A 12,500-nucleotide genomic window follows, 5' to 3' on the forward strand; every position below is an offset into this window, starting at 1 on the left:
TTGCTGCTGTCGGCCAGCAGGCGGCGCTCGGGTTCACGCAGACAGTCCTGGTGGTGGGGAGGAAAAAAGGCAATAATACCTCACCATACCTGTTGGCTCATTGAAATATATGATACAATATAATACCTCACCATACCTGTTGGCTCATTGAAATATATAATACAATATAATACCTCACCATACCTGTTGGCTCATTGAAATATATGATACAATATAATACCTCACCATACCTGTTGGCTCATTGAAATATATGATACAATATAATACCTCACCATACCTGTTGGCTCATTGAAATATATAATACAATATAATACCTCACCATACCTGTTGGCTCATTGAAATATATAATACAATATAATACCTTGGCTCATTGAAATGCACAAGTGTAAACAAACAGTGGAAATATAGACAATCTACAGTGTGAACAATGTGGCGCATGTGTTTTGCTGATCGGCTATTTCCACTATATATATATAAAAAAAAAGAAAAACACTTAAATTGAACCGTTTAAAATCCGTGTCAGATCCTATGTGTCTAGGTGAGACATGACCTTGGCTTTGGCCATCAGTGCTCATACCCGAGGCGGGGTTGGAAGAAAGGGCCTTTCTGTGTTCTCCCCGTGTCCCCTAGGGTAGGTACCCTCACATGTTCTCCCCGTGTCCCCTAGGGTAGGTACCCTCACATGTTCTCCCCGTGTCCCCTAGGGTAGGTACCCTCACATGTCCTCCCCGTGTCCCCTAGGGTAGGTACCCTCACATGTTCTCCCCGTGTCCCCTAGGGTAGGTACCCTCAAATGTTCTCCCCGTGTTCCCTAGGGTAGGTACCCTCACATGTTCTCCCCGTGTCCCCTAGGGTAGGTACCCTCACATGTTCTCCCCGTGTCCCCTATAGGGTAGGTACCCTCACATGTTCTCCCCGTGTCCCCTATAGGGTAGGTACCTTCACATGTATGTCTGCTATTTTTGAAATATCGTCAAAATGAGGCACAAATCTTTTAATATATATTCTTTCAGGAGACTTTTTTTTTTCTTTTTCTAAATGGGTTAAAATAACTGGGCAACTCCAAAGCAAACTCCACATGCCCCAACATTTTATTTACCTGCATGCCATAGTCTCAACCCCTTCCTTACCCCTGTGACCCCTGTGACCCTTATGATGGCAGGAAATATACCAAACAGTAAGTACACATGAATGATTACAATGTGTGTATCAGTGGCATGCACAGACAGAATTTTGGTGCTTTAGCTATTGAAAAATAGCAGATCTACAAGCTCATAGCGCGCCACCGAGTGGCGCGCTACGAGCTTGTAGGTCTGCTATTTTTCTTTAATCGAAGAACCACTGACATAGAAACATAGCTTTAGATTGTGGGGGGCCTAAATAATATAGTAGAAGCGTTTTTTTTTATCAAGATTTGATCAATGTCACCGCATGGTCCACACACACTACAAATTAAGAAAAAAAATTAAACTTTTTTTTTTTTTTAGATCACATTGCCAAAAGGGCAGGGGGTGCACCCCCTAGTGTCTATCTGTGCACGCCACTGGTGTGTATAATATAATAATATATAATAATTATAATATACTCACGGTGGATTTACCACAGCTGCTCCTCCAGAGCAGCTGTGTGGCGTCGGCCTCTCTCCTCCGTTTGGACAGACTGACTGACAGACACTCGTACTGACCGCTGCCCTGGTGGACAGACCTGTACTCTGGAGTGGACTGGACGGACAGAACCACAGACAGAACCACAGACAGAACCACAGACAGCACCACAGACAGCACCACAGACAGCACCACAGACAGAACCACAGACAGAACCACAGACAGCACCACAGACAGAACCACAGACAGCATCACAGACAGACATACAGACAGAACCACAGACAGAACCACAGACAGAACCACAGACAGAACCACAGACAGCACCACAGACAGAACCACAGACAGAACCACAGACAGCACCACAGACAGAACCACAGACAGAACCACAGACAGAACCACATACAGCACCACATACAGACATACAGACAGAACCACAGACAGAACCACAGACAGAACCACAGACAGCACCACAGACAGAACCACAGACAGAACCATAGACAGCACCACAGAAAGACAGACAGACAGACAGACGGTTTGTGTTACGCAATGTCTGTGTTCAAAATTCAAAAATTTCCATTCATTGTCAATGGCATTTAATGTTTGTGTTCGCAAACACGCACGCACGCACACACACACACACACACACAGAAGCTGGACATAGGAGGAGCTAAATAATCCACTTCTTCAACCCTGTAAACATGATGTGACAATCTTGCTGTTATATTTGACAAGAAAGAAAGAAGGTAAGAAGGAAAGAAGGAAAGAAGGAAAGAAAGAAAGAAAGAAAGAAAGAAAGAAAGAAAGAAAGAAAGAATAGGCGGTATACATACGACATCATACATACATACGACATCATGTGCGCCAGTTTGAGCAGCAGCCGTGCGTACTGCTGCAGATGCCTGATTGGCTGGTAGAACAATGACATCAGAGCGACGTCACCGCTGCTGGGCGGCGGCTTGTCCTCGGCGCACGCCTGACGGACCTGTTGGCCAATCGCATCACTGCACAGACAGACAGACAGACAGACAGACAGACAGACAGACAGACAGACAGACAGACAGACAGACAGACAGACAGACAGACAGACAGACAGACAGACAGACAGAGACAGTCAGTCAGTTTTGGTTAAATTAATAATCAGAAAATACTTGTCCAGGTTGAGACACCGATAGAAAGGGAACTCATCCAGCATACTGTAATAAATAAGCAAGTGATGACATTGGTAGTGATTGATTGGGGGGGGAAAAACAAAGAAAATAAAAACATAACATTGACCAAAAAAATGTGGAGTTGGTAGTATACTGTAATAGGTAAACTAATGTTAACACATTCTGACCTGAGATCAGATTCAAACGAGGTTTCCACTGGACACACACTGGTCCGATGAACCCATTCTGACCTGAGATCAGATTCACACGAGGTTTCCACTGGACACACACAGGTTCTGATTAACCCATTCTGACCTGAGATCAGATTCTAAAAATGTCAGTCGTTCTTTGATTAAAAAAAATAGCAGACCTACAAGCTCGTAGCACGCCACTCGGTGGCGCGCTATGAGCTTGTAGATCTGCTATTTTTCAATAGCTAAAGCACGACATGATGCTAACACCAAAATGGGTACACGTCCTCAATGATATCAGGCCCAGGGGAGAATATTCTGAATATTTTTTCAGTCGGGACACTCGGCCACCGTGCTTCGCTTTTCAGTGTTTGTTTTTGGCAGCAAATTTCTATTTTAGTTTCAGTCATAGACTCTTGAATAGTTTTCACTTAGTTTTAGTCACATTTTATAGTCGCCTGGAATGTTCTAGTGTTTAGTCTAGTTTTAGTCGACTAAATGTCATGCGACTGAATCTACAGTTGATTTAGTCGACTAAAATGTGTTTTGACAGGCCTTGATGTCGTTGTAATGACATATTTTACACTTTGGTTGCATGCTGAAAATAGCAGATATACAATCTCGAAAGAGATTGTATATCTGCTATTTTACGACATCAAGGCCTGTCAAAACACATTTTAGTCGACTAAATCAACTGTAGATAGCATAAAACTGGATCTCTTGTCCACTAGTCCCTTCCTAACATTTTAGTCTAGTTTTTATTTGTTGACGAAATTGTCAGTATATGTCAGTATATTTTAGTCTTAGTTTTAGTCATCATAGATTTGTTTTTATTTAGTTTTAGTCAGTGAAAAAAGGTAGTCGACGAACATTTTTCGTCTTAGTTTTAGTTGACGAAAACAACACTATCGCTTTTCAGTCATATTAGCTTAGTGTTCGATTAGCCGTTAGCGCGACAGAAAAGAAAAACGCCTCGTCTCTCCTAATCCAGGGCGCTCTCCGTGGACTTCAACATGCCTCTCGTTCAAAATATGATCGTTATAATCGTTATAAATAAGGCCGTTCGTAGCAGGTCAGTGGAAAGTCATTCAACTCGTTCAATCAACAAAAGAAAAGAATAGGAAATAAAACGTTCTTGAGGGATTGTGTCGTGAATAGCAGCACAGCAGAGAATAGACTCTTACCCAGAGAGCTTATGAAGAGTCTGGAATCCACTCATTACCTGGAAGTTACCTACTGCTGCGCTGTACCTGCATGAGAGGAGAGAGAGAGAGAGAGAGAGAGAGAGAGAGAGAGAGAGAAAGAGAGAGATTAGACACATGTGAGCTATGTCAACTTTGAGGATGGAGAGGGCCACTATAGTTCCACACTCACTCCAGAGGGCCACTATAGTTCCACACTCACTCCAGAGGGCCACTATAGTTCCACACTCACTCCAGAGGGCCACTATAGTTCCACACTCACTCCAGAGGGCCACTATAGTTCCACACTCACTCCAGAGGGCCACTATAGTTCCACACTCACTCCAGAGGGCCACAATAGTTCCACACTCACTCCAGAGGGCCACTATAGTGCCACACTCACTCCAGAGGGCCACTATAGTTCCACACTCACTCCAGAGGGCCACTATAGTTCCACACTCACTCCAGAGGGCCACTATAGTTCCACACTCACTCCAGAGGGCCACTATAGTTCCACACTCACTCCAGAGGGCCACTATAGTTCCACACTCACTCCAGAGGGCCACTATAGTTCCACACTCACTCCAGAGGGCCACTATAGTTCCACACTCACTCCAGAGGGCCACTATAGTTCCACACTCACTCCAGAGGGCCACAATAGTTCCACACTCACTCCAGAGGGCCACTATAGTTCCACACTCACTCCAGAGGGCCACTATAGTTCCACACTCACTCCAGAGGGCCACTATAGTTCCACACTCACTCCAGAGGGCCACTATAGTTCCACACTCACTCCAGAGGGCCACTATAGTTCCACACTCACTCCAGAGGGCCACTATAGTTCCACACTCACTCCAGAGGCCACTATAGTTCCACACTCACTCCAGAGGGCCACTATAGTTCCACACTCACTCCGTTCGCTCGGAAAGAATATATATTCAAAGATGTGTGCCACATATTATATAAGTATGACATAATGCTTAACCCTTACTGGGTGGGAACCCCTTAACTCCTTCAGCGCCACCTGGTGGTCACCAGTTTAGGCTCTGAGTGCCAATTCTCCCATTATAAAGAAAGAGAGGACTTTTTAAAAAAAATTGTAAAAAAAAAAAAAGAGGGTGTTGTTTAACGTGATTATTGCCACAACAGTGATGCGGTAAGGAACGAGACGAAGTCGAGTTCCCACTTCAGTCAAGCATCACTGTCGTGGCAATAATCACGTTAAACAACACCCTCGAGTGCAATATTGTACTTCTATACTTCTACAACAGTTACCCTTAAAACTAAGAAAATCGCTGAAAAAATATATATTATTTTTAATTAATGACAGATGTAGTCACTATACGACCACAAATGTCCACCGAGTTTGCTAGCGCTCTGGATAGAAACTACATAGAAACATAGGGTTTTAACCCTGTGAGAACCACTGATATAGAAACATAGGGTTTAACCCTGTGAGAACACTGACATAGAAACATGGGGTTTTTCAGAAAACTGTCAGGATTTAGAAGACATTTGTAGAATCGACCTCAGGTCTAAATAGGTTTGTTATAATGATAGTGTGAAGTGGTCCTTTAAGGTGTTCATAATGACAGTGTGAAGTGGTCCTTTAAGGTGGTCATAATGACAGTGTGAAGTGGTCCTTTAAGGTGGTCATAATGACAGTGTGAAGTGGTCCTTTAAGGTGTTCATAATGATAGTGTGAAGTGGTCCTTTAAGGTGGTCATAATGACAGTGTGAAGTGGTCCTATAAGGTGGTCATAATGACAGTGTGAAGTGGTCCTTTAAGGTGGTCATAATGACAGTGTGAAGTGGTCCTTTAAGGTGGTCATAATGACATTGTGAAGTGGTCCTTTAAGGTGTTCATAATGACAGTGTGAAGTGGTCCTTTAAGGTGGTCATAATGACAGTGTGAAGTGGTCCTTTAAGGTGTTCATAATGACAGTGTGAAGTGGTCCTTTAAGGTGTTCATAATGACAGTGTGAAGTGGTCCTTTAAGGTGTTCATAATGACAGTGTGAAGTGGTCCTTTAAGGTGTTCATAATGACAGTGTGAAGAGGTCCTTTAAGGTGGTCATAATGACAGTGTGAAGTGATCCTTTAAGGTGTTCATAATGACAGTGTGAAGTGGTCCTTTAAGGTGTTCATAATGACAGTGTGAAGAGGTCCTTTAAGGTGTTCATAATGACAGTGTGAAGTGGTCCTTTAAGGTGTTCATAATGACAGTGTGAAGTGGTCCTTTAAGGTGGTCATAATGACAGTGTGAAGTGGTCCTTTAAGGTGTTCATAATGACAGTGTGAAGTGGTCCTTTAAGGTGTTCATAATGACAGTGTGAAGTGGTCCTTTAAGGTGTTCATAATGACAGTGTGAAGTGGTCCTTTAAGGTGTTCATAATGACAGTGTGAAGTGGTCCTTTAAGGTGGTCATAATGACAGTGTGAAGTGGTCCTTTAAGGTGTTCATAATGATAGTGTGAAGTGGTCCTTTAAGGTGTTCATAATGACAGTGTGAAGTGGTCCTTTAAGGTGTTCATAATGACAGTGTGAAGTGGTCCTTTAAGGTGTTCATAATGACAGTGTGAAGTGGTCCTTTAAGGTGTTCATAATGATAGTGTGAAGTGGTCCTTTAAGGTGTTCATAATGACAGTGTGAAGTGGTCCTTTAAGGTGTTCATAATGACAGTGTGAAGTGGTCCTTTAAGGTGTTCATAATGATAGTGTGAAGTGGTCCTTTAAGGTGTTCATAATGATAGTGTGAAGTGGTCCTTTAAGGTGTTCATAATGACAGTGTGAAGTGGTCCTTTAAGGTGTTCATAATGACAGTGTGAAGTGGTCCTTTAAGGTGGTCATAATGACAGTGTGAAGTGGTCCTTTAAGGTGGTCATAATGACAGTGTGAAGTGGTCCTTTAAGGTGTTCATAATGACAGTGTGAAGTGGTCCTTTAAGGTGTTCATAATGACAGTGTGAAGTGGTCCTTTAAGGTGGTCATAATGATAGTGTGAAGTGGTCCTTTAAGGTGTTCATAATGACAGTGTGAAGTGGTCCTTTAAGGTGTTCATAATGACAGTGTGAAGTGGTCCTTTAAGGTGGTCATAATGACAGTGTGAAGTGGTCCTTTAAGGTGTTCATAATGACAGTGTGAAGTGGTCCTTTAAGGTGGTCATAATGACAGTGTGAAGTGGTCCTTTAAGGTGTTCATAATGACAGTGTGAAGTGGTCCTTTAAGGTGTTCTTGTTAGTTGAAACCTTCCACAATCCAGGGGATTATTCAGAGCTTAATAAAGCCTGCCCCCCTGGCTACACTTACATGGAAAAAGCCCGCACCACCCGTGGGGGTGGCTTGGCCATCATACACCGGGCTGAACTGAAACTGTCTCCCCTGCCGTTGCCTGGCTTTTCTTCCATGGAATGCCTTGCATTCAAAAGCAAACCTCCAAACTCCATGACAGTTCTTCTGATTTACCGACCTCCCAAACCTAACCCATCCTTCCTCCCTGAAATACATGATTTACTCACCTCACTCTGCACTGTGTCATCAAACACTGTGATTATTGGTGATCTGAATATTCATGTGGACAATCCCTCCTGTCGTTTTGCAGCAGAGTTCTTGAGTGCACTTGAGTGTCTTGGTCTGCAGCAACATGTTGGGGTTCCTACTCACAACAAGGGGCACACCCTTGACTTAGTCATCACTGACTCTGCCCCCATCAACAACCTGCAGGTCTACAGTCTGGGTGTGTCTGACCACATGGTGGTCTCAATAACCTTGACATTTCTGCTGCCCCCTACCAGACCGAAGCGGCAAATGGTTTTCCGAAACTGGAAAAACATTGATCCAGCCACCATGACCATGGATCTTCAGAACATCTCCCTCCCAGTCTCTGCATCAATGGATGAAATAGTAGAGCACTATAATACATCCTTGAGCAGTGTTTTTGACCTCCATGCCCCTGTCAAGACACGTGAGGTCAGATTTTCACGCTCCGCCCCTTGGTTCACAGAGGAACTGCGGAAAATGAAAAAAACTGGGCGGGTTCTGGAACGACGCTTCAAGCACTCTGGGCTCACTGTGCATAAGCAGATTTTCCGTGAGCATCAAAAGGCATATTCCAAATCCCTTAAAGATGCTCAGTCTCAGTTCTACTCCGACCTGATCAATAAAAACCCTGGCAACTCTAAACACTTTTTTTCCACTATAGACAATCTTCTGAAGCCACAATCATCTTCCTCAACTGAGGCAACTGAGGAGCAATGTAATCATTTTATTGACTTTTTTAGATCCAAGGTCAACAACATTCGCTCTCTGATGCCCACCCCCTCCCCCCTGCCTTCTCCTGGCACCAACCCCCTGCCGGGGATTGTGCCGCCCCTCCCATATTTCACTGAGGTTCAGCAGAGCCACATGGAGAAAATCCTCAGCAAGATGAAATCCTGCACATGTGCCCTGGACCCCATTCCCACTGCTCTGCTTAAACCACACATTCCCACCCTCAGTCCTCTCATTACACAAACTGTCAACATCTCCCTTCAAACTGGTCATGTCCCAACTGCTCTTAAGGTTGCTGTCATCCGTCCCCTTCTAAAAAAGCCCACCCTGGACCCGGAGGTTCTGGCCAATTACAGGCCTATCTCCAACCTCGCCTTCCTGTCCAAGGTGTTGGAGAAGGTGGTTGCCTCTCAGCTCCAGGACCATCTCAAAGACAACAACCTTTTTGAGACATTTCAGTCTGGGTTTCGTACAGCCCACAGTACTGAAACGGCCCTGCTGAGGGTGACAAATGACCTCTTGATGGCAGCTGATGAAGGATCACCATCTCTCCTCATCCTCCTTGACCTAACCGCTGCATTTGATACGGTGGATCATGCTATCCTCCTGGAGCGTCTACACACTGCCACTGGACTGTCAGGCACTGCACTTAAGTGGTTTCAGTCCTACCTGTCTGATAGGACTGAATATGTTTCACTGGGTGGGTGCAAGTCCAAGCTGCTCCCTGTCACGTGTGGTGTTCCGCAGGGTTCGGTTCTTGGTCCGCTCTTATTTATTATATATATGCTGCCCCTTGGTCGTGTCATCAGCGGACGTGGACTGTCCTTCCACTGTTACGCTGATGACACCCAGCTGTACATTAAGACTGCCCCCAACCCCTCTGCAGCCATATCATGTCTCACCACCGGTCTTGGGGAGATAAAGGCATGGATGAGCAACAACTTCCTTCAGTTAAACAGTAGCAAAACTGAAGCCCTTCTTGTTGGCACACCACACCAGATTCTTTCATGCCCCATGTCCCATCTCACCTTCGACGGCCAGGTTATCCCCTTCTCCTCCTCAGTCACAAACCTGGGTGTCAAGTTTGATCCTCACCTGACATTCAGTGACCACATAAAATATCTATGCAAAACCGCATTCTACCATCTAAAAAACATCTCCAAACTCCGCCCCCTTCTAACCCAGTCAGATGCAGAGAAGCTCATCCATGCCTTTATCTCCTCTAGACTGGACTACTGCAACGCCCTCTTCATTGGGATTCCTGGCAAACATCTACAAAAGCTGCAATACATCCAGAACAGCGCTGCCAGGGTCCTAATGAGAGTCCGCAAATATGACCATATCACACCCATCCTCTTCACACTGCACTGGCTTCCCGTCTCCTCCAGGATTAAATACAAGGTCTGCCTCCTCACCCATCAATGCATCCACAGCAACGCCCCCCCCTACTTAAAGGAACTCCTTGAACCCCCAGCCTCCACCCGCTCCCTCCGCTCCGGTACATCATACACACTCAAAAGCACAAGAACCAAACTCCGCACCATGGGGGACCGGGCCTTCTGCTCAGCTGCCCCTCGGCTGTGGAACGCCCTCCCCGACCACCTGAGAGCACCACAGTCCGTGGACGCTTTTAAAAAGGGACTAAAGACCTTTCTCTTTAGTAAGGCATTTGCCCAGTCGGACTTTTAAGCTGCCCTGTGTGCTGTTTTTAACTGTTTTTTTTTCTTTTCGTATCTTAATTTTTTCTGCCTGCCTGTAGCACTTTGAGATTTGTTTCAAATGTAAAGTGCGTTATAAATAAAATGTATTATTATTATTATTATTATTATTCATAATGACAGTGTGAAGTGGTCCTTTAAGGTGGTCATAATGATAGTGTGAAGTGGTCCTTTAAGGTGTTCATAATGACAGTGTGAAGTGGTCCTTTAAGGTGTTCATAATGACAGTGTGAAGTGGTCCTTTAAGGTGTTCATAATGACAGTGTGAAGTGGTCCTTTAAGGTGGTCATAATGATAGTGTGAAGTGGTCCTTTAAGGTGTTCATAATGACAGTGTGAAGTGGTCCTTTAAGGTGTTCATAATGATAGTGTGAAGTGGTCCTTTAAGGTGTTCATAATGACAGTGTGAAGTGGTCCTTTAAGGTGTTCATAATGATAGTGTGAAGTGGTCCTTTAAGGTGGTCATAATGATAGTGTGAAGTGGTCCTTTAAGGTGTTCATAATGATAGTGTGAAGTGGTCCTTTAAGGTGTTCATAATGACAGTGTGAAGTGGTCCTTTAAGGTGTTCATAATGACAGTGTGAAGTGGTCCTTTAAGGTGTTCATAATGATAGTGTGAAGTGGTCCTTTAAGGTGGTCATAATGACAGTGTGAAGTGGTCCTTTAAGGTGTTCATAATGACAGTGTGAAGTGGTCCTTTAAGGTGTTCATAATGACAGTGTGAAGTGGTCCTTTAAGGTGTTCATAATGACAGTGTGAAGTGGTCCTTTAAGGTGTTCATAATGACAGTGTGAAGTGGTCCTTTAAGGTGTTCATAATGACAGTGTGAAGTGGTCCTTTAAGGTGGTTATAATGATAGTGTGAAGTGGTCCTTTAAGGTGGTCATAATGACAGTGTGAAGTGGTCCTTTAAGGTGTTCATAATGATAGTGTGAAGTGGTCCTTTAAGGTGGTCATAATGACAGTGTGAAGTGGTCCTTTAAGGTGGTTATAATGATAGTGTGAAGTGGTCCTTTAAGGTGGTCATAATGACAGTGTGAAGTGGTCCTTTAAGGTGTTCATAATGACAGTGTGAAGTGGTCCTTTAAGGTGTTCATAATGACAGTGTGAAGTGGTCCTTTAAGGTGTTCATAATGACAGTGTGAAGTGGTCCTTTAAGGTGTTCATAATGACAGTGTGAAGTGGTCCTTTAAGGTGTTCATAATGACAGTGTGAAGTGGTCCTTTAAGGTGTTCATAATGACAGTGTGAAGTGGTCCTTTAAGGTGTTCATAATGATAGTGTGAAGTGGTCCTTTAAGGTGGTCATAATGACAGTGTGAAGTGGTCCTTTAAGGTGGTCATAATGACAGTGTGAAGTGGTCCTTTAAGGTGTTCATAATGACAGTGTGAAGTGGTCCTTTAAGGTGTTCATAATGATAGTGTGAAGTGGTCCTTTAAGGTGTTCATAATGACAGTGTGAAGTGGTCCTTTAAGGTGTTCATAATGACAGTGTGAAGTGGTCCTTTAAGGTGTTCATAATGACAGTGTGAAGTGGTCCTTTAAGGTGTTCATAATGACAGTGTGAAGTGGTCCTTTAAGGTGTTCATAATGATAGTGTGAAGTGGTCCTTTAAGGTGGTCATAATGACAGTGTGAAGTGGTCCTTTAAGGTGTTCATAATGACAGTGTGAAGTGGTCCTTTAACTTGCTCTTTGTACGCGTCCAGGAAGAGGCTGGCCTGATCCAGGAGGGGGAAGGAAGTGACATCACGGCGCCCAGAGTCCCGCAGGAAGTTGGTGAGGAAGGCGGCGTTTCGGCCCGTGAGGACCGCCAGGCGGACGAAGCTGTCCGTCACGCACGAGAAGAGACGTCCGCACGACTCCGCCAGGCCGCGGCACACGCTGTCTGATGAGAGAACGCACGCACGCACACACACACACACACACACACACACACACACACACACACACACACACACACACACACACACGCACACACACACACACACACACACACAGATGTAGATTCACTAATCTTCCAAAGATGAAGGATCGACAAGGTTTTTCAGGTGTTGAGAATGTATCAATTCTCCAGGGGGTCCCCAGCTAAATGATAGTTATGATGGACCCTTATGGGTCTGTAACAGTCTGTAAGTGTACAAATGGACCCTTATGGGTCTGTAACAGTCTGTAAGTGTACAAATGGACCCTTATGGGTCTGTAAGTGTCTGTTAGTGTACAAATGGACCCTTATGGGTCTGTAACAGTCTGTAAGTGTACAAATGGACCCTTATGGGTCTGTAAGTGTCTGTGAGTGTACAAATGGACCCTTATGGGTCTGTAAGTGTCTGTAAGTGTACAAATGGACCCTTATGGGTCTGTAACAGTCTGTGAGTGTACAAATGGACCCTTATGGG

The 12,500-nt window shown here is 44.4% G+C and overlaps 2 protein-coding genes across 2 annotated transcripts in view; both read right to left on the bottom strand.

Annotated features, from left to right (window-relative positions):
* Window positions 1-12,500, bottom strand: part of LOC310867371 (NLR family CARD domain-containing protein 3-like) — a 139,860-nt gene that overhangs the window by 91,738 nt on the left and 35,622 nt on the right. The gene's annotated exons all lie outside the window — the stretch shown is intronic.
* The window catches only part of LOC310867050 (alsin-like), a 102,206-nt gene that overhangs the window by 61,849 nt on the left and 27,857 nt on the right, over window positions 1-12,500 (bottom strand). The window contains exons 16-21 of the mRNA XM_083776843.1: window positions 11,794-11,989; window positions 9,839-9,991; window positions 4,128-4,193; window positions 2,449-2,605; window positions 1,590-1,721; window positions 1-47 (exon numbers count right to left, since the gene is read on the bottom strand). The exon at window positions 1-47 is cut by the window's left edge and continues 85 nt beyond it. Coding sequence (XP_083632969.1) covers window positions 1-47; window positions 1,590-1,721; window positions 2,449-2,605; window positions 4,128-4,193; window positions 9,839-9,991; window positions 11,794-11,989 — 751 coding nt within the window. The remainder of the gene's footprint in view (window positions 48-1,589; window positions 1,722-2,448; window positions 2,606-4,127; window positions 4,194-9,838; window positions 9,992-11,793; window positions 11,990-12,500) is intronic.

The sequence above is a fragment of the Protomyctophum parallelum genome (genome assembly GCF_964188405.1).
Source record: "Protomyctophum parallelum genome assembly, chromosome: 11".
Taxonomy (NCBI): domain Eukaryota; kingdom Metazoa; phylum Chordata; class Actinopteri; order Myctophiformes; family Myctophidae; genus Protomyctophum; species Protomyctophum parallelum.